General features: G+C 46.0%; 1 protein-coding gene across 2 annotated transcripts in view; it reads right to left on the bottom strand.

Annotated features, from left to right (window-relative positions):
• Positions 1–9,121: 9,121 nt before the first annotated feature.
• Positions 9,122–21,359, bottom strand: part of PDPN (podoplanin) — a 30,668-nt gene continuing 18,430 nt past the window's right edge. The window contains exons 2-6 of one of the 2 annotated variants that reach the window (XM_066375107.1): positions 19,346–19,482; positions 16,539–16,665; positions 12,367–12,393; positions 11,681–11,792; positions 9,122–10,794 (exon numbers count right to left, since the gene is read on the bottom strand). In XM_066375107.1, the coding sequence (XP_066231204.1) occupies positions 10,788–10,794; positions 11,681–11,792; positions 12,367–12,393; positions 16,539–16,665; positions 19,346–19,482 (410 nt within the window). In that variant the 3' untranslated portion in view covers positions 9,122–10,787. The remainder of the gene's footprint in view (positions 10,795–11,680; positions 11,793–12,366; positions 12,394–16,538; positions 16,666–19,345; positions 19,483–21,359) is intronic. The other variant, XM_066375108.1, reaches the window with a different exon arrangement.

Genomic DNA, 21,359 nt, shown 5'->3' with positions numbered 1-21,359 from the left:
ACACACACACACTTTGCTCTTTCTCTTCTGGTCCCAGATGCTTTGGGAGCCATGGACTTTGGTGCAGACATGGCCATGTCCAAGAACCACATCATGTGCCTGAGCAGGCGGTGGCACAGTGGATAGAGCATTGGACTGGGATGCAGAGGACCCAGGTTTGAGACCCCGAGGCCGCCAGCTTGAGCGCGGGCTCATCTGGTTTGAGCAAAGCTCACCAGCTTGGACCCAAGGTCCCTAGATTGAGCAAGGGGTTACTCGGTCTGCTGAAGGCCCACGGTCAAGGCACATATGAGAAAGCAATCAATGAACAACTAAGGTGTCACAATGAAAAACTAATGATCGATACTTCTCATCTCTCTCTCCGTTCCTGTCTGTCTGTCCCTATTCATCCCTCTCTCTGACTCTCTCTCTGTCTCTGTAAAAAAAATAAAAAGAACCACACCATGCACGACCGGTCCCCAAAATGGCACAGAAACAGCATCCATAACCCCAGTCACCAAGTTATGAATCTCTTAAGGGAGTAGCCCCAAGTTCCTGAGGAGCATGCGCTTTGCCAAAAGCCACAAGAAGAGGGGCCTGAAGAAGACTCAGGCTAACCACGCCAAGGTCATCAACCTGCCAAGGCTATTGAGGCCCCTCATAAAGCCCAAGGATGTCAAGCCCAAGATTCCCAAAGGGCAGCAGCTGCAAGTTCAGTCGACTCACCCATATCACTCACTCCGAACTTGGGAAAGGTGCTCGTGCCCGCATTGCCAAGGGTCAAGGCCAAGGCTCAGACCAAGTCCCAGGCTGAGGCTGTAGCTGCAGCTCAGGATAAGGCTCGGGCTCAAGCTCCCAATGGTACCCAGGCCCCCATGGAGGCTCCAGAGTAGAGGCCTCTGTCTGCCAAAGCGAGGATGGAAGGACAGGTGTGACCCCTGGGCTGCTGTCTGCATGGAGCTGGTGTCCTCATGAGCTATTTGTACAAATAAACCTAAGGCAGGATCAAAAGTATATAGATACTGCCTGGCCTGTGGTGGTGCAGTGGCTAGAGCATCCACCTGGAACATTGAGGTTGCTGGTTTGAAACCCTGGGCTTGGCTGGTCAAGGCACATATGACAAGTAATGAACAGCTAAAGTGAAGCAACTGTGAGTTAATACTTCTCGCTTCCCCCTCCTCTCTCTGTAAAATCAATAAATAAAATCTTTATAAAAATATATATATATAGCCTGACCAGGCGGTGCAGTGGATGGAGCATCGCACTGGGATGTGGAGGGCCAGGGTTCGGGACCCCGAGGTCGCCAGCCTGAGTGCGGACTCATCTGGTTTGAGCAAAAGCTCACCAGCTTGGACCCAAGGTTGCTGGCTCGAGCAGGGGGCTACTCGGTCTGCTGAAGGCCTGCGGTCAGGGCACATGTGGGAGAGCGGTCGGTGAGCAACTAGGGTGTTGCAACCAAAAACTGATGATTGATGCTTCTCATCTCTCTCCATTCCCGTCTTTCTGTCCTTGTCTGTCCCTCTCTCTGACTCTCTCTGTCTCTGTAAAAAAAAAAAAAAAAAAATATATATATATATATAGATAGATAGATAGATAGATACACACACACTGACTTTGAAATTTACTAAGTTGTATTTTTATTGGAAATAATAAATTAGCTTCATAAAATGTTTTCCTGGAATATAAATGAGACATATCATTTTGAAAAGAAATGATAAATGTATTATTTTATTCAAATGTTTTCATATTTTAAAAAAGTCAGATCAGCTGGCTACCTGAAGAGAAACAAGTGAACAGAGACCAGGGCGACTGTGAAGTTACTGCCCATTTAAATCCCATTAACTTAGACCTCTCTCTATGAGCGTCGTGCTTGTAGGACAACTTGCAGGTAACTCCTAGCCAGGTCTTAATATTTGAGCATTCTGAAAGATTAACTCCTTTCCACTTTTGTTTTTTCCTAGAGGACACAATCCTGCTCTCTAGAAAAGATGGAAGTGCTTTTATTAGGGTCCCATTTATTGCAACACTGTTTGTAATTTTTTAATTTGGAAACATCCTAAATATCCATCAGCAGGAAAAGCCTAAGTCAATGGGGGAGTAATCATGATCTAACTCTACACCAGTGATTTCTAGCCAGTGTGCTGCAAGAATTTTTAAAATAAGCAACACCTGACTATTTAATTGAGGGTACTGACCTCTTCCCTTCGATTGTCAAATTAAAAAAAAAATGACAACAAACACAGCAATAGCTATCTGGTGTGAATGAATCAAAATTATGCCTATTTTTTGGTCAGATTGACAAAATACATACATATATATATATTTAAAGCTTTTATTTATTGATTTTGGAGAAAAGAGAAAGAGAGAAATGGGGTAGGGGAGGAATAGGAAGCATCAACTCATAGTAGTTGCATCTCATATGTGCCTTGCCCAGGCAAGCCTGGGGTTTTAAACCAGCAACCTTAGCATTCCAGGTTGATACTCTGTCCACTGCATCACCACAGGTTAGGCAAAACATATAAATATACTGCTCACAAAAATGAGGGGATAGGCCCTGGCTGGTTGATCAGTGGTAGAGCGTTGGCCTGGCATGCAGGAGTCCTGGGTTTGATTCCTGGCCAGGGCACACAGGAGAAGCGCCCATCTGCTTCTCACCCCTCCGCCTCTCCTTCCTCTCTGTCTCTCTCTTCCCCTCCCGCAGCCAAGGCTCCATTGGAGCAAAGTTAGCCCGGGCACTGAGGATGGCTCTATGGCCTCTGCCTCAGGCGCTAGAATGGCTCTGTTGCAACAGAGCAATGCCCCGGATGGGCAGAGCATCGCCCCCTGGTGGGCATGCCGGGTGGATCCCGGTTGGGCGCATGCGGGAGTCTGTCTGACTGCCTCTCTGTTTCTGACTTCAGAAAAATACAAAAAAAAAAAAGAAAAAAAAAAAGGGGATATTTTATCGCTTCATATTCATTTAAAAATATCCCCTCATTTTTGTGAGCAGTATATTTTCATGTGCTGCAGAATATTAGTAGTTTATGAGTGCTGTGAGATGAAAAAGGTTGAAAATTGCTGCTCTAGACCAGCTGCACAGCTGCGAGACAGCCTCGTGCACCAGCGAGGATGAACCTCCCCCAAATAACGGGGATGGAGGAAGCAAGGTTCAGAGCCCGAGTCCATGGATGTATGTGTTGAAACATATACAACAATGCTATTAAATCTTCATTATGGCTACAGACCCATAAAATAACAGTGGCAAAAAAATCTATATGTTTGCAAATGAAATGCACGCTTTCCTGGGGAATGACCCCTCTGGGAAGGGGAGGATGAAGGAACTGGTATCAGAAGAGATAATATATGCAAGCTTTTATTTCTAAAAAACAACAACAACAACAAATTATAGAGAAAAATACAAGAACATGGTAGGGTTTGCTAGAGCGCAGTGGTGGATCAATGGGGCTTTGTCATTACTCTCTGTGTCTTCCTGTATGTTTAAAAACATTTTTTTTTTCTGAATGAGAAGCTGGGAGGCAAGGAACTCACATGTGAGTGAGCCATCCTGGAAGAGGGTGGTCCAGCTAGAGTTACAATGTTTCAGCTGACAGCAGCCTGGGCCAACATATTGACAGCAACCTCATGAGAGACCTGGAGTCAGAACCTCCCAGCTAAACTGTTTCCGAATCTCCAACGCATGGAAACTGTGAGATAATGTGTGTTTTGTCATTGTTGTTGTTTGTATTTTTCTGAAGTGAGAAGCAGGGAGGCAAAGAGACAGACTCCCGGATGCACCTGACCAGGATCCATCCGGCATGCCCACCAGGGGGCGATGCTCTGCCCATCTGGGGCGTTGCTCTGTTGCAACCGGAGCCATTCTAGCACCTGAGGCAGAGACCAGGGAGCCATCCTCAATGCCCAGACCAACTTTGCTCCCATGGAGCCCTGGCTGCGGAAGGGGAAGAGAGAAATAGAGAGGAAAGAGAGGGGGAAGGGTGGAGAAGCAGATGGGCGCTTCTCACAGGAAGCCCTGACCGGTAATCAAACCTGGGACTTCCACACGCTGGGCCGACGCTCTACCACTGAGCTAGCCAGCCAGGGCTAAAATATTTTACAATGAAAAAACATTTCCTCTTTTCCCCTGGCTGAAGAGACTGTGTCTTTGACATGCACTACTGTCGAGCTGGTGGGGAGACAACTGATTTGAACAGACAAGACACGGACTGAACAAAGGCAAGAAGGGTCAGAGAGTAAGAGTCAAGACACCTGTGTGGGCATTGCGTAACTCTGTAATTTCAGGCAACTGTTTGAACCTCGATCTCTTCACTTGCGGAATGGGGGTGATCTCTGTCTCGCCCACTTCCTAGGGATCTGTGAGAGCAGATGAGCGATAAGAACAGGAGGGAGGAGTGGCTGCTGGAATAATTGCTGCTAATGATGGAGCCGCTACCATGTTCTCAGTTGGGCACTAAACAGTCATTATTTACTTTCGGGCTGATGACCGCACTGGATGTCAGTATTATTTTCTGCACTGCTTCACAGAAAATTGTGGTTTTCCCAACGCTCTTCCTTCCAGAACCACCCCTTGCCAACAAGGAATGGGCCATGACTTGGGGGTGAGGGGACAGTGGTACCTTCTCTCTTAATTGAGAATTGAAAAGCAAGCCTTAGGTCACCCCAGCAGGGGGAAGGGGAAAGTGAAGCAAGCAAGCTAAGAGCCAGGAGGGCAACTGGCATGGTAACATGGCCTGCAAGCCGAGGGACAGAGGGTGGCTTCCAGAAGGGGGTCAACAGAGCTGATGGCTGCTGCTGATTCCTGAGAACTAGACTGAGAAGAGGCCATGGCGTTGGCCGATGGGAGTTCATTTGGAAATTTGGACAGATCAAGCCAGTGGATTGGGTGGAGGCTAGATGGTGGGAGGTCACGTGGACACCATTACATGGGGACTTGTCACAACGTGCTGTGTGGGGAGCAGAGCTGAATATCCAGTCTAGCAGTGAAGCCTTGATGTGGACATCATTCTCGAAAGCTCTGGGCCCCAGATTTATAATTCTGAAATCATCTTTGCATGAGTTGAACAGGTTCTAGGGCCTAACTCACGCCAGTCAAACTCATAATAAGAATCTGATTTACAACACCACACACCAGGTTGCTAATTTTCCTTTCCTTTTTTATTTTCTGTGTGTGTGTGTGAGAGTGGCAGGGGGAGAGAGACAGGAACATTGAGTTGCTCCTGTATGTGCCCTGACCAGGGATCGAACCTGAAACCTTGTCATTTTGGGACCACTCTCTTAACCAGCTGAGCTAACTGGCCAGGGCCCAGGTTGCTAATTTACAATGAGTAAGATTCTTTTCCAGGGATAGGAGTATCCGTGTCCACTATCGAGGGCACCCCCAGCCCAGCACTCGGCTACTTGGAGAGCTGACTGATTAATCAGAGGGTTGTTAGCTGGTGTAAAAAGAAGACAAAAGGAAAGACTGATCCTGATGTACTCCATTCAGTCCATGGTGGGAGACCTCGGTTGACCCTTCTGCATATCCCTGACCTCTTAGCCTGAAGGACCACCAGGGCTCTGACCTTGGACTTTCTCTTTCTATTTATACCCACACCCTTAGTGATCTCAATAGCATCCTTGTTCAGTCCTGACAACTCCCAAATTCTGTCTCCAGCCAGATAGATCCTTTACTCCTGCTCCAGGCTCAAAGGCCCAGCTAGCTGCCTGCCTGACACCTCCACCTGCGTCTCTAACAGATGTTTCAAATTCTACAGGTTCAACCCAGAGCTCCTGCCCTTCTCTCTCACACCTGCAACACCCACAGCCTTCTCCGGCCAGGTGAGGGCAGCTGCATTTTCTGCTTGCTCAGGGCAAAATCCTTGGAAGCCATTGCGACATCTCTGTTTTTCTCACAGCCCATGTGCAATCCATCAGATAATTCTGTTGGCTCTATTCAGACTATAACCAGAACCAGACCGCTTTTATGCAACCCCGCTGCTATCATCTTGATCTGAGTCACCCACATCTCTTTCTTGGATTATTATCACACTGGGTTTGTAACTAGCCAGTTCCCAACCAGAAGTAAAAGTGTTTGGGGAAGGGGAGGTGGGAATATAAATCAGATCATGTCCCTCTCCTACCGTTCACCCCCATCCTCACTCTGCTCCAGCCTTCTGAGCTTCCTGCAGCCCCTACCCGCGTGTGGCACACATGCTCTTCCTGCTTGGGGCTTTGGGTCGTCTCTTAGCAAGAATGCTTCCCCCGCCCCATGCCTCTTCAAGAACTTGGCTCAGCCTGACCAGGCGGTGGCGCAGTGGATAGAGCATTGAACGGGGATGCGGAAGGACCCAGGTTCGAGACCCCGAGGTTGCCAGCTTGAGTGCGGGCTCACCTGGCTTGAGCAAAAAGCTCACCAGCTTGGACCCAAGGTCACTGGCTTGAGCAAGGGGTTACTCAGTCTGCTGAAGGCCCACGGTGAAGGCACATATGAGAAAGCAATCAATGAACAACTAAGGTGTCGCAACGAAAAACTGATGATTGATGCTTCTCATCTCTCTCCGTTCCTGTCTGTCTGTCCCTATCTATACCTCTATCTGACTCTCTCTCTGTCCCTGTAAAAAAAAAAAAAAAGAACTTGGCTCAAATCTCAGTGAGGTCTTCCCTGCCCCCGATTCAATGCTGCAGTCTGTCCGCCCTCCATTTCTCTTCCCTACTTCCCCCTGCTGCTGTTCGCCATGTCCTTGACCACCCTCTCATCTTCGACATCTCTGTAATGTGCTTATTTATTTTATGTACAGTCTGTCTCACATTGGAATGAAAAACTCCATGAGGGAGGTTTGTGGGTTTGTTCCGTTTCCCCAGTACCTAGAATGGGACCTGGCAATAATGTTTGTTGAATGAATAAATGATCACATTATTCCTATCCCATAAGAGTATATCTTCCCAGCAAGCCACCCTACCTTGTTGGCCCAAGTGAGTGTCTTTGGTCCCTGGGTCTTGCTGGACACACCATACAGTCTTTTGCAACAGCCCCTGTGCCAGCCACAGCCCCATTCTAATTTGCAGGATGGGGGTGGAAATTTAAGCTTTCCCTAAGTCAGAACATTCCCATCCTTCCTGAGGTTATATTCGGGGCATTGTAAGTGGTTTTGATTGTTCAAGCACTTATATCAAACAATCACCGCAGTGGTATCCAGGGGGCAACCATCACTCTGGAAACATCCCCGTACGACTGGCGTAGGATGGTCTTCTCAAAGGAAACTGGAGGAAGAGGAGAGAAGGGGGTAGGGAAGAACAAGCTCTCTGCACTGTGGAGAGAACTGTCTGTATTGTGGCCTCTCTGCAGAAATGGAACCCATGTGCTCTGTGTTGGTGTCTAGTGACATGACCCCCAGACAGTGAAAGTGCTGAGGACTAATGTTCCAGACCGGCGCTGGCCTGTGTCAGGGCACATATATGTGGGCCCATGGGCTGAAAATCTTACACTATCCATGCCAGCGGTAAAGTCTTCATTCTCCTCCTCCACGATTTTAAATTTATTCTGCATTATTGCCCTTAACTGTAGTTACAAACTTTATGATTATTGAATTTAAAACCTGGGATATATGATACATTCTAACCCGATTTTAAACTTTAGAAAGGAGCAAAGGGAAATCCAGTCTTTCAGGAACGCCAGGTCTTCTGATGACACAAGAGGTATATTCCGAGAATACGTGTGAATACTCACTGTATTTCAGGGAGACACTTCTCCCACCTACTGGAATTTTAATTAGGAAAAAAAAGTTTGTATGTTAGTGTATGCGCTCTTCCCCATTGAAGCACTAGTCACAAGCAGCCCCAAGCCCTGAACACTAAATAAATATGGATTAAAATAAAGATGGAGACAGAGAGGCAGTATGTTACTTATCTGTTCCCCGTTTGTTACAAGTGGCTCAAGAAACAGCACTATGTCTTGGAGTTCGATTGGTTCTCCCAGGTTGAAAGAAAAAAAAAGACTGGAGTTAAAACAAAGCTTTACTAGGAAAACAAGAAGCAAGGCTTTAGCAGGACACAAACAGTTAACTTCAGAGCCTGCTCCCCAGATGGCTCTAATGGAAGTGGACGGATGTGTCTCCTTAACTTCCAGTCCCCTTGGCAGCTCCGACAGTTTCCAGTGCTGTCCTGCGGGGAGCATGCAAGGGAACGTAAGTTTACACTTGGCACAGCTGAGGCCCCGTTCCCTTTCCAAGTCCGTGGGACCAGGGAGGTGCGGTTATTTTTCTGCTAGAACAGGCATGCTTACTGAACCATCTTGTGGAAGTTCTTAGGGAAAAACTGGCCCACAAAAGTTGGTCGTCGACTCATCGGGGGATTACAACGGTAAAGTAGCAGAACGGGACTTGGGTCCTGTTCTTTTCCATGGTCCTGATATCTGTCTGGCAGATTCAACAGTCAGGATTTAACGAAAATGGAGTGTTTAATGAGGAAGGCATGATTCTCACAGCATCCAACTTTTACGAGTGGGATAGGCGTGGCAGGGAGGTGGCCCAGGGTTTGGCCCTGGGGTTCTTATGCAGTGAAGGTGGAGGCAGGGAGGAGTAGATGGAGGACAGAGAGAGACTGAAACAGAGCACCTGGACACCGCAGCTTCCAGGCCAAACAGCATTTGCCGCTGAGGGCCAAGGAGCAGTGAGCTGTCCCAGGAACAGAAATTCTGGAACATGATCCCAGGCCCATAGGCAGTTGGAACACCCTCAGCCTGGGATGTTACCTCCTATTTTTGTGTAACCAAGGCCAACACACCTGAGGTCAGGTTCCACGGAGGACCCGCAGGAGAAGGTGTAGCCCTCCCTCACCGGGCTCCTCTCTCCAGGGCAGAGAAATCGGGAGCCACGCAAAACCTCATTAACCCATTAGGACGGGAGAGGCCAAAAGCAGCCCCGAGGTGGGCCACTTGTCTTCACGTCGCGTCCGTCTGCCTGACCTTGACCTCTCTACTCTGGCAGAGCCCTAGGTGAGAGGTGTAGTTACATTTCTTTCCATGGTTGTACTTCCTCTGACCATTTAGAATTTCCTCCCAGGCGAGTCAAGAGGCAGATGTTGACATAATTTGTAAGCTGATCTGAAGATGTTCTTCAGGATGACCCCGAGAACGACCGAGATTTCCAATGGAAGCTCTGACTCAACGTGATACGCAATCATCTGTTTTATTTCCAGGCATGTCCACACTGCATTGAGCATCATCAACACAGATGGGACTAAGAAACCCACAGCCCTGTCCCAGCAGGCGAAGGGGCCAGTGTACAACTTGGGGATGGACCGTTATTTTTCACCATGAGAGAGAAAAAGCAAGAAAAGATGACAAGGACATTATTCCCAACGCCTGTTCGGGAATCTGAGTGATGAAACAGAAGGAGGCTGAGCTTGTCAAGTTCTTCTACGCCCCCTTCTCACAACCAGGTGATGGTTGACGACAGAACCTGGGCTGGTGGGCCAGCTGGGCTTAGGCAACAGAAGGGCACACAGTTTAAATAACGTCCACATGCTACTGTTAAAAAAAGGGGGAGGGAAGTGGGTTGTGCTTTCTGAAGCATAGTTTACCTTTTCCTGTTTTATTAACTTGTACAAGTTTACAGGATATCAGAACGGTACAATCACAGTCACCACAGAGCCTCTGCTCAGGATCAAGACTTTTTTTTTTGTTGTTCAGGAGAAAGCATTCAGAGGACCTCTGGGAAGAAAAGGACTGAGCTGGCTGGTGCTAGCACAGAACAGTGGCCTGGGCTCCATTATTTTGATCTTTTCAGTTACAGCCCCACAGAAATATGCGGGATAAAGCATGAAGATGGGGGAATAGCTTTTGTCTTTAAATCCAGCTGCTTTTTAAAAGCGAATACTTCACACGATTATATAGGAGGCAGAAAGGACATGTAAGACAGCTAGCAGGTTCTATGCCCCGTGCCAGTGGCACGCAGAGGGCTTCTTTCTGTTTGGGGACCACTGTGGATCTTGGGTTCTGGAACAGATGAGCCTCTGGCACCACCAGGACCCCTAGCAGCCTCCCAATCATCAGGGCTGAGGTCTGCATGTTCTAGAACAAAGCAGCCCATCTGAAGGACTTGCGTCCTGGGAATGAGAGAAGGCCACCCCCTACTCGCAGACCAGCACGGGCTCCCCAATCTCTAAGGGAAGCCGACGCTCAGTAGGAGCAAACCGTTGAGTCATCAAGTCACCGCGGCCCTGTGGCCTTGCTGTGAGGATTTATAGATTACCCAGGTTTCGATGTCTCTACTTGATTATTCACACCAAATCAGGGTTCAAAAAAAAAAAAAATTAAAAAAAAGTAAAAGAAAATCAGACCAAACTAGACTGGAATGCGTAAGTTTCAACAGATAAGAAATTGCAACATGCTTATGCCATTTACTGACATAGCACTAGACCCAAGGATTCCACTGGTATAAATATTTCCAGATTCCTTTGCATGTTAACAATAACAGATGATGGTCAGAACAAAGACACAGTTACAGTTGCTAACGCGGATGGCGTTAACATTTGTCTATCTTAGTTACAAATTGATTTACACAGCTTTGCTCCGTTCCCTATGCGTTTTGTTTCATAGAGCATCTTTTCCAAATATCTATGTTTTAGAGAAGTTTCTCAAAAGACAAGTGCTTAGAGGAGCAAGTCCGGTGAGTGATCACCATTCCTTCAGTTACTCTCTTGGCAAGCGGAGGGATCACCATGGATTCTGAATGGGGCGGCCACGCATTTCCATTGGGTCATCTTCTCCCACACGCTCGGGGACAGGGGAGGTCGGACACTCTTTTGGCAGAAGGGCACAGTTCTTCAGCTCTTTAGGGCCTGTGAAAACCAAGAGAAAGGTGACGGTCACTTTTTTGTTGTTGTTACTGGCACTATGAATAGTCATCCCGAGTCCTGTTCCTCTTGTCCTTTGGTCTAAGTCTTCCAGTTCTGGAACGTGGTTCTCTTCTTTCCTGATCATTTGTCCTCTGTGCCTGGTCCCCCCGCAGCCAGGGTCAGAGTCCCAGGCAACTCCAAGGACACGAATCTGCGACTGTACTGTAAACCGTGTCCCTTGGTCCCCTAGTTCTATAGAGCACCTGTCCTCCTCCTTCCCCTGCGCCTCCCCAGTCGGACGTCATCTCCCCAACAGAAATAGGAAAACGGTTTCCTCTGGCTATGAACTCGAATGTTCTGAATTCTTAGGGAATTTTAATAAAGACATTTCTCCCCCTCATCAACAGCCAGTGCGAGGCGTACGCTAGCTCCTGTGTGCGGCTGTGTCCAGGGGACCTCCTCATCACTATGGATCCGGGGCCCCTGCAGCAGACGGTCTTCTGAAAACCTCCCACCTCTGATGATCGGGGAGCAGGGTGACTAGTATCAAGTTAAAACTTGGTTTGGGTTTTCTCTTAAGTTCAGTTAGTCAGAAAATTAAGGCAAGATGTCAAATTTGGTCAGAGTTCAACAGAAGTCAATCAGAGAGCCATGGCTGGCTTTGACTCTCTTTGCTTGGAAACGTATAAAGCCCATGTAGACAGACACTTGTTCTTCCGGGAAATTTCCGATGTAGTACTTATTATGGAGGTAGGGGCTTCTGACCATGAACTTCATTTAAAGGTTTCCATTAGTTTAAAGGTCAGAGCTCTAGAAGGGACCGCCTTTATTTACCTATCACACGGGGTGGGGGTGGGGGTGGGGGTAGGGGGACAAGTTATTTACTTACGAGTACCTGCCCGACATTTTTCGCACAAGCACAGTGATGATGCCACCGACGATTCCAATGCCTAGTAAGACCCCAACTATGATTCCAATCAGGGTCCCTGTCGCTAAGCCATCTGAAAGAGAGGGGGGGTAAAAAAAACCCATGAGCTCCAGATAACCAATACACCTGTGATATAACGTGCCATGTATATACAATACCCCCTGCAGACAGCAAATACTGTTCCGTGTTGTTTCTCCTGTACCCAGTGGAAGCTGTTTTAGAAGAGGAGACACTGGGCTATACTCATCCCGTCTTGTGAATGAAAAGATTTCTGCGTCTCAGGATTGAAGACGCATGCCCCTGGTACTGGGTGGCTTCACGGTTAATTACTGGGTAGCGTTTGTATAGGGCTATCAAATGAGCCCCCATTTTCATTCTTAGTGACAATAAATAGTAATGTGACACCATTCTCCCCAGTTGTCATCAGTGAATAAACTCATTTGTGGTTTGATTATTTTCAAATACAGGCAAGTCCCTTTTCTTTCGTAAAAAGAAGTTGGAATCCTGCTCTCGGAAGCTTCTCTATCCTGAGCTTGTAGACTCCAGTCCAGGAGAGAACACAACTCATCACAAAGATCAGGCTCAAAGAGACCTCTTTTTCCTTATTTAATCCCCAAAGAACATTTTGATACCAAAATCTAGCTTACCTTTCTCGACTGTTGGCTCTGTGACTTCTGGAAAAGAGAGAGACGTAATGGTATAGAATTATTAGGATTTAATAACTGTAATTTTACAACTGGCAGAAGATGAATTGACCCTAAGTGGAAGGTAGCAGAACACAAGCAAGGAAGATAATTTCTTAAATAAACTGGATCAGGGGATTTTGAAGCAGGTTCTGACGTGATCCTGTCTTCAAAACTATCATTATTGCATTTATGAACACTTTTTTAAACCTGTGGGTTCAAAGTACTTCTAGGTACATTATTTTTCTCCTATCCACTTTAGAGAGCAGAGTCAAAGCAAATGACCTGCAGAGGTCTTAAACAAATGATCGAAACGTTACAGAGGTTACAGTAACAAAAGAATCCAAGGCCGATGATCCTTGGTCCAATGTCAAGATCATGGAAAACTCAGCTGCTGGGATGAGGTTTATTTTGAAGGAGTTTCATTTCGAGAGTGATATGCTTTTGTTCTGAAAGATGTGGCCAAGACTGTGATTTGTCTTGTGATATTAATCCCCTGCTCTGTGTAAGGAGAGAATACGCCCTATGTCAAGGGTACCCAAACTTTTTTCACAGGGGGCCAGTTCACTGTCCCTCAGACCGTTGGAGGGCCAGACTATAAAAAAAACCTATGAACAAATCCCTATGCACACTGCACATATCTTATTTTAAAGTAAAAAAAACAAAACGGGAACAAATACAATATTTAAAATAAAGAACAAGTAAATTTAAATCAACAAACTGACCAGTATTTCAATGGGAACTATGCTCCTCTCGCTGACCACCAATGAAACAGGTGCCCCTTCCGAAGTGCGGTGGGGGCCGGATAAATGGCCTCAGGGGGCCACATGTGGCCCGCGGGCCGTAGTTTGGGGACCCCTGCCCTATGTGTTTATGCCCCTTGTGATTTTAGGATTTTTCCCTGAAGCCAAACCTAGTTCTAATACTTACAATGTAAATATTTCCATTTACCTATCACATGAGTATCAGATATATTTACCTACAAGTCTCTTCCTGTGAGCAAGTAATAAAATTGTGAGTTTCAGATAACTTTACACAATTCCTATTTAAAAATAAAGGTGTTTTGTTTTGTTTCTCCCATCAACTTCTTCAGATACAGAGTCCCTAACCCCTCCGGGGCAGGGGCAGTGGTGGTGGTATTTGTTTATCTAGTTTGCAGATGGAGAAAATTCTGGGTGCCTAGAGTTCATGATAGAATGAAGAGAAGAGAACCAATCAGGCCCCTTCCTACAACCTGAGCCCTTAACTCACAACTTGCAAAGTGCAGATACCCAATAGCTCTCCTAAGCAAAGGGGAAACCAGCCAGCCATCATCGACTAGAGGCTTGCCCTTTCTCATGGTTGAGTTTAAAAGCGGCTATCCCCTTTGTGCCAAGGCTGTCTTCAGAAAGACACCTTTTCCAGCCGAATCAGCTCTCCCTGCACGAGCTGAACCCACAGCGTCGGAGCATCTACAGGGGGCTCCAGCTGACCGTTGACCATGCTAGCCCCACCACGAAGCAGTGGCTGGGTGACTGCTGGATCGGAGTCCTGCCCGGAACAAAAGGATCATCACATCAAGTTCCACACTGTCATCCCTGGCTGCCAAATACCAGTAGAGACCAGCCAATCATTGGCTTGTTATGTCTTCACATGGTGGCTGCCAATTCCAGCTTCCTAACACGCCATCATCAGCACCCGTGACACCATCGGTTAGAAAATACCCAAAATAAAGTTTATGCAAGATTCCTTACTAAATTAGAGCTTATGAGGTCTGTAATCCTCTAGCTCCCTCCCAGTTATGTGACTCTGATCATAAAACGTGTCATCCTTGAGAACATCATTAAACTTGGGTGTTTCACGGGAAAGACATCTACTGCCCTAATAAAACGGCCTCTTTAAAAAACCCACCTGCTTATCATTACATTTTAACGCATGTGAAAATTTCTTGGGACACTGAGATATGACGTAGGAATGTATTCTAAGTCACATTTTGTGGGGGGGGGGGCAGGGAGGGGCAGGGGGCAAGGGTACTTTCCAGGCAATAGAGAATTTTTTTTTTTTTTTAAGAGTAAGGAGAGGTATCCTGATATGCTAGAAAGAAGACTCACTCAGAAAGTTCCCATTTTCTGCTGCCAATTAGCGGTCAATTCGTGTTACCAATGATCACTACGTTTCCAAAAATTTGAAATGCCTTCCAACGAGCAAATTACATTGATGATTCTTTTCCGGCTTAGCCCTTTTGGGTTTTCTCTGATCTATAAATGTTAACCAACTCTTCAGCATCATGGAGTGACCTTTAGGCACTATTTTCAAAGCACTTTGACGAAGCTTTTATTTTCTATTGTGATAAAATACACCCAACACACACTTTACTGTCTTCATGATTTCTGCGTACAAGTCAATGGTACAAAGTCCCTTTCCCATGGGTGTGCCATCATCGCCACCCCCATCCCCAGAACTCTTCGTCTCACCAAACTGACACAATATGCCCATTAAACAATTACTCCCTATCCTTCCTCCCCCCGACCCCAGGCGACCACCCTTCTACTTTCTGTCTCCATAATTTTGATTACTCTGTGTACCTCATCTGAGCGGAATCATACAGCATCTGTCTTCTAGTGACTGGCTTATTCCACTTAGCCTAACGTTTCAAGGTTTACACATTGTACCACATGTCAGAAATTTCTTCCTTTTACAGGCTGAATAATATTCTATTGTATGTATTCACCATGTTCTGTTTATCACTCATCTGTCAATACATTCCATGTTTTAACTCTTGTAAATAATGCTGCTATGAACAGGAATGTATAAACATGAAGCATGTTTAAAAATTTCTTGGGACCCTGGCTGGTTGGCTCAGTGGTAGAGTGTCAGGCCAGAGTGTGGTTGTCCTGGGTTCAATTCCCGATCAGAGCACACAGGAGAAGCAACCATCTGCTTCTCCATCCTTCTCCCTCCCCCTTTTCTCTACCTCTCTCTCTTCTCCTCCCACAGCCATGGCTCCATTGGTTTGAGCGCATCAGCCCCAGGCACTCCATGGAGCCTGTGCCTCAGGCACCAAAAATAGTTCAGTTGTGAGCATGGCCGCAGATGGGCAAAGCATTGGCCCCAGACGGGGTTTCCAAGTAGATCCTGGCCAGGGCTCATGCGGGAGTCTGTCTTTCTATCTCTACTCCTCTCACTTGGAAAAGAAGAAAAAAAATCATTAGAAATGCTATAGATTTTGTAAAACCCAGATTGGCTTTTTGGTCTGAAAATGCCTATGGACACTAAAGAACAACTTTCTGGGTGTTCAGATGTGCATTCAGTTTGAGGGGCCCCTGCTCTAGGCGAGGTCCTGGTGTTTGCTTTCACTTCAGGATGCAAATACCTGTCTGGACAAAATGATTCACACAAAATAGTTCAAGTTGAAAAGCCCTTGTGGAAGTAATTGGGAGGTTAGTTCCTTTTCTCTCCTCACCCCAATCTACTACAAAATTAGGGCATATCATAACAAAAAATGACTTAATTTCTTTGAAGAAAGCTCTAAAAATAGGAAGCTATCTCTTTCTATCGCTCAGCGGTAATGGCAATGATCTTGCCTCATTCTTATCAGCGATGGTCTGACCCTCCTAGTACTGGCAAAGACCCAACCTTCTTCTCCACAGCTTCTCTCCAAGATGTTTCGTTCACACTGCTGCAGGTGTCAGCCGTGACTCACAGGCACAGCCCCCAATCCTGGTAAGACTGCGTTAGAATAGAGTCTTGCTCCATGGGTACAGACATGAACTTGATAGAAGATGGAAAATAATAGTATCTAATCTGTTAAGATTTGCATACGTTGACTGAGTCTTATGCTCTTGGGTGAAAACACCCAAGTTCTTAGTGTACCATTCTATCAGCTTAGGGTTAGCATAGGACACCAGTAGCTACTTAACTATTATCACTAGCTGTCATTCCAGGTAGAGGGCAGTGTTCAGCAACCCAATAAATCAACTTTGATTTAACGACCTCACACATCAAATTCTGAAACTACCACATAAAGCTTGGTCCACTCTTGCATTCCAATACATGCCCTATTGATTACTGCATCTGTTCATGTTTTTTTTTTTTTGGAATGTACTGATTTACGCAAAACAAGATCAATCCCTATTTGGGATGACCGGTTTTCTTACCCACGGAGTGACCAGGGGCCACATTTGCGACTGTGGTGCTCTGGCTTTCTTCTTGGTCATGGGCTGTGCTTTCTGAAGTTGGCAGATCCTCTATATGAATGTCTCTGCTCTTTGTATTTGTGGGCACCTATTGGAGATGTAAATGAGGCAAGATGGAAATATTACATAATGTTTTAAAATACATACGCTGCCCTATAAGGTGGCATAAATATAGGAAATACACAATGACATGAATCTCAAGTGGAAACAAGAAAACAAAGAAACAAACAGAAGAATGGGACCAGGCATAAAATCAAGACTCTAGACATGAATGCCAAGTGTCAACTTCCTGGGGTCTTAATTCTTCAGAAAATATCAGGTCATTAGGTTTTAATCTTTTTTTCCTCCCTTGAATTTGAATGGCATTTCCTCCCTGCAACACTTTTGGGGGCACATATTATGCTGTATCATCCTTCAATGCCCTCTGTCTGCCGGTGAGAGTAATAGCCTTTATTGAGAGCTTATTGTGCGCCAGCCCCTTTAAACACCTCATTTACTCCATAAAAGCAACCCCGATGCAGTAAATCATATTATTAGTCCTACAGTACAAACAAGGCTTAGAGAGATTAAGAAATGTGTCCATGGGACCTGGCCGGTTGGCTCAGCGGTAGAGCATCGGCCTGGCGTGCGGGGGACCCGGGTTCGATTCCCGGCCAGGGCACATAGGAGAAGCGCCCATTTGCTTCTCCCCCCCTCCCCCCCTCCTTCCTCTCTGTCTCTCTCTTCCCCTCCCGCAGCCAAGGCTCCATTGGAGCAAGGATGGCCCGGGCGCTGGGGATGGCTCCATGGCCTCTGCCCCAGGCGCTAGAGTGGCTCTGGTCACGGCAGAGCGACGCCCCGGAGGGGCAGAGCATCGCCCCCTGGTGGGCAGAGCATCACCCTGGTGGGCAGAGCATCGCTCCTGGTGGACGTGCCGGGTGGATCCCGGTTGGGCGCATGCGGGACTCTGTCTGACTGTCTCTCCCCGTTTCCAGCTTCAGAAAAATACAAAAAAAAAAAGAAATGTGTCCATGTTCACATAGCCAACCAGCGACAGAACAAGACTTGGAAGTGGTTCTGCTGATTCCAAAGTTCATACCCCTGTAACATTCGACAAATATGCTAATGAGCACAGGCAACAAAAGAAAAAATGATAAACGGAACCACATCAAATTTAAAATTCTGTGTATCAAAGAACACAACAAAGTAGAAAGGCAGCCTAGGAAATAGGAGAAAATATAAATATTTGCAAATTATATACCTGAGAAGGGTATAAAGAATATAACTCAACAACCACAAAAAAATCAAACAAATTGATTTAAAAATGAGCAAAGAACTTAGAGATTTAGCCAAAGATAATACACAATAACTACCAAGCATAAGAAAAGATTCTTGATATCACTAAAAATGAAAATCAACATCTCAACGAGATTTTTGCTTCGCACCGGTTAGCATGGCTACTATCAGAAAAACAGAAAGATGTGTGGGCAAGATTGGCAGAAATTGGAACCCTTGTGCACTGTTGGTGTGACTGGAAATGATACAGCCACTATGGGAAACAGGATAGAAGGTCCTCAAAAAAATTAGAAATAGGACTACCATATAATCCACAAATCTCACTTCTGAGTATATACCCAAAATCATTGAAAGCAATGTTCATAGCAGCACTATCACAACAGCGACAAGCAACCCAAATGTCCATCAACACTCAATGGATAAATAAAATGTAGTCTATCTATATAATGGAATACTACACATCCTTAAAAAAAGGACATTCTGACACATGCTACAACATGGATGAACTTTGAAGACATTATACTATGTAAAATAAGCCAGTCACCAAAAGACAAATACTGTATGATTCCACTGATCTGAGGTACTTAGAGTAGTCAAAAATTATAGAGATAAAAAGTAGAACAGAGGTTCTCTAGGACTGGAGGGAGGAAGACAAGAAGAATTGTTATTTAATGGGTATAGAGTTTCAGATTTACAAGATGGAGACATTTTGGAGAGCTGTTTCACAAGGTGAATAGACTTAATCCTAGTGAATTGTATGTACACTTAAAAATTATTAAGATGATACATTTTACATGCTTTTTTTAACACAATGAAAAAATATGCTAATAAGCATCTTCTATATGCTTGGCACGGTTCCCGATGCTGGGGATATGCTAGAACAGTGGCTGGCACAGTTTTCTGTAGAAGTTCAAATGGTAAATATTTTCATCTTTGTGGGCTATATTCAGTCTCCGTGGCAACCAGCTACTCAAATCTGCTCTTACAGAAAGCAGCCCGAGATCATTCCCAACAGAACAGGCATTGCTGTATTCTAATAAAACTTTATTTACAAAGACAGAGGGTGGGCCAAATCTGCTGAGCAGTTAGCTGACCTCTGCGGTCCGTGGATGGCTTCTTCTCATCTGTGTTTATTACCAACCACAAAAAGACAAGGAGCTGTGAATATCTACCCAGAAACTGTTATAGCAATGCCAGTGCAGCAAGACCCAAGACTTTGCTTGTATTGAAACGTGGGCTGTAACAAATTGGACACTTATAAACCTACTTCCTTACCAGTCTGAGAAGCCCTGGGGTATACTCTCAAATCACCTGTGATCAGCACGCCAGTCACCAGTTAGCTGGATGAAACTGGGATGCCATTTTTGTTGCAAGCCATGTAACAATTCCTTTGTATAGTGGCTCCCGCTTATTCTCTATATAAATATACACCTATATCCTTGCAGGCGATTGCAAGCCTACGAATCAAATTCCTCTCTTCCTGGGACACTCACCCGAGCTGTGAAGCCAGCAGACTCATAGGGCTCTTCACTGGGACCTGGGGTCACCGTGTCACCTTCCACACCTGGGGTCACCAGGCCATCTTCCACACCTGGGGTCATAATGTCATCTTCTGGCCGGACTGTGATGGCTGAAAAAGAAAGACTGAGTTCAGGCCTTTCAGTAGTATGGGCAGACCTACTGGGCAGGCCACAAGAAGATTATATTTTTCCCATTTCTTGTGGAGATTTCATGTTGTTACCGTCCCTGTTTACCACCATTCTTTCCTTGCTTCACCTCTGGCCAATACGATGGCCTGGTTGTCTCCATGGCCACAGAAAGGAAGAAGGAAGTGCACAAAGGAGAAGCCGCCAGCGCCTCCCTGGTACCCCACCGAGGCAGACTGGACAGGGGGATGCACATCTTCCCCTTTCAGTAACAGTCAGATCTTTCCTGGTGCTATTTCATACGATGAATTCATGGGTTCGGGTTAACAGAACATCCTTTAGACCTAGGAAAAGTCCTAAATTAGAGTCACCTCAGAAGAGTTCTAAAAGCACTCTGCGGGCTCTGCCCCCAGCCTACTGAATCAGAACATCCATAAGCGGTGTCTCCATCCTTTGCTCTCCATTTAATTCTAAGACTGGAGCGTCGGCTTCGACCACTGGCCTCGGAGATTACATCGAGTTCAACCTCTGATTTTACGGTTGGGTTGACGTCTAGAGGAGAAGATCAGTAATATACTGAAGGATGCCAGAGAGAACTAACAGAACTAACTCTTCGTGCACCAAGAGCTATACTAACAAGAGACCTTACTGTCCGTGGCCCAGGCTCTTCTGCATTAATACCGAATGAATGACCCCGTTGTGCCAAGGAAAAAGGTTTCTGGAGGAGCAGGAGATAGGTGGAGTGGGGACAGCAGGTTGAATTCCACAACAGGGCAGAGGACAGACAACAGTGGCCGCTTATTCAACTTGTGTCGCAATGGTCTGAACTAACCATGACTGAACAGGGGCACCATCTCAGCTCACCAAATAACCCTTTCGCTCGTTAAAAATCTGACTCATTGGCCACAGGCTCCGTCCCCAGACTCAAGAGGGGATTCTGGAAATTCTGTGACTAAGGACAGTTGCAAAATAAGGGAGCATACGCCTCCCAGGAGCAAAAGGGAGGGGGTGCTTGGGGAGGGCTTGGAATATGTCATTAAAGAGCAGATGTCCATATCCGGGCAGTGCTCAAGTTAGCAAACAGCCCATCCTTGCCTTAAGATACCGTATTCCTCCCAATGCTTTGTGCCCCAGCCAAAGGCATGGCTCATAAATATTTGATCACAGCTTCTTTGCAGATGCATAGACGGAGAAAGTCTCTAGAGTATACTCGTTTGTTCTCTTTGCACCTAGAGACCTACTCCGGTGCTGCTAATCAGTGGCTTGGAATGACCCTCCTAAGCCTAGGCATTTATTTTTCATCTGGGTGGCAAGGCGCTTTCACCAGTTAGCAATAAGTGAATACCCCAGGGCATGCAAATGGTTGCCGCCCCTCTGAGCCATTTGCTGGGGTGGAGGTGGGGGACGGTGATTGGTTCCCACAACGATTTATGGGTGCGGTGTTGGCAAATGTTGAATTTATTTATAGGAGCTCAGGGGGCCGTATTCCTTTGCGTGGCAAACAGTCCTTATTTTAAATAATAATAATAATTTAAAAAAACTAACTATTTAATTTTCTTTTCTCCCTCTCCTGCTTTGAACTCAAGTTAACAAATCATCTATTTTTAAAATGTTTTCTGGTGTTGTTCAGCAAAATCACTTACTGAGGGACAGACATCCCCTAACTTTAAAACACAAAAACAAACCCCCCTTGCTTAAAAAAAAAAGAAAAGAAAAGAAATCCAATCCTGAATGAAGTCGGTCTGAATTCTTTCATAGAAAGTTCAGTTCATTGAAAGCGTAACGATGAAGATTCCTTCTGGTTCTATTCTGCTCTCCGGCCGGCCGTGGAGCTGAGCCCTAAACCGGCTCTGAATAGACA

Source organism: Saccopteryx leptura, chromosome 3 (genome assembly GCF_036850995.1).
Source record: "Saccopteryx leptura isolate mSacLep1 chromosome 3, mSacLep1_pri_phased_curated, whole genome shotgun sequence".
NCBI classification, from domain to species: Eukaryota; Metazoa; Chordata; class Mammalia; order Chiroptera; family Emballonuridae; genus Saccopteryx; species Saccopteryx leptura.
The sequence above is the reverse complement of the archived record's forward strand: the minus strand, read 5'-3'. Positions and strand labels throughout refer to the sequence as shown.